The sequence below is a fragment of the Penaeus monodon genome, chromosome 24 (genome assembly GCF_015228065.2).
Source record: "Penaeus monodon isolate SGIC_2016 chromosome 24, NSTDA_Pmon_1, whole genome shotgun sequence".
Classification (NCBI taxonomy): domain Eukaryota; kingdom Metazoa; phylum Arthropoda; class Malacostraca; order Decapoda; family Penaeidae; genus Penaeus; species Penaeus monodon.
The window spans coordinates 26,294,325-26,294,628 of NC_051409.1; the positions used below are offsets into that span (position 1 = coordinate 26,294,325).

Here is a 304-nt window from a genome sequence, read left to right on the forward strand (position 1 = left end):
GGAGAGACGTAAACTTACGCCTTTTGCAGCGTCCTCTCTCGCAGCGCCACTTACCCTGCCATCTCCTCCACAGCTGGATCGAGGCTTATCCGGCTTCCTGCTGATGGTGGGGCAGGTGGCGGATGCTGTCTCGACGCCTCTCGTGGGGATGCAGAGCGACCGGGGATGCAGCATCTCGAACTACGGCAGGAGGAAGACTTGGCATCTCATCGGTACGTTTGAGGTTGAGAGGGCAGATTTATCCCCCCTGTGACGTCACTGATGATTGTATAAGGGACGGGAGGATTTAAACTTCTTTTTAAGG

General features: G+C 55.6%; 1 protein-coding gene across 1 annotated transcript in view; it reads left to right on the forward strand.

Moving 5' to 3' along the window:
• The window catches only part of LOC119588689 (major facilitator superfamily domain-containing protein 12-like), a 36,240-nt gene that overhangs the window by 16,778 nt on the left and 19,158 nt on the right, over nt 1-304 (forward strand). The window contains 1 exon segment of the mRNA XM_037937325.1: nt 74-212. Coding sequence (XP_037793253.1) covers nt 74-212 — 139 coding nt within the window.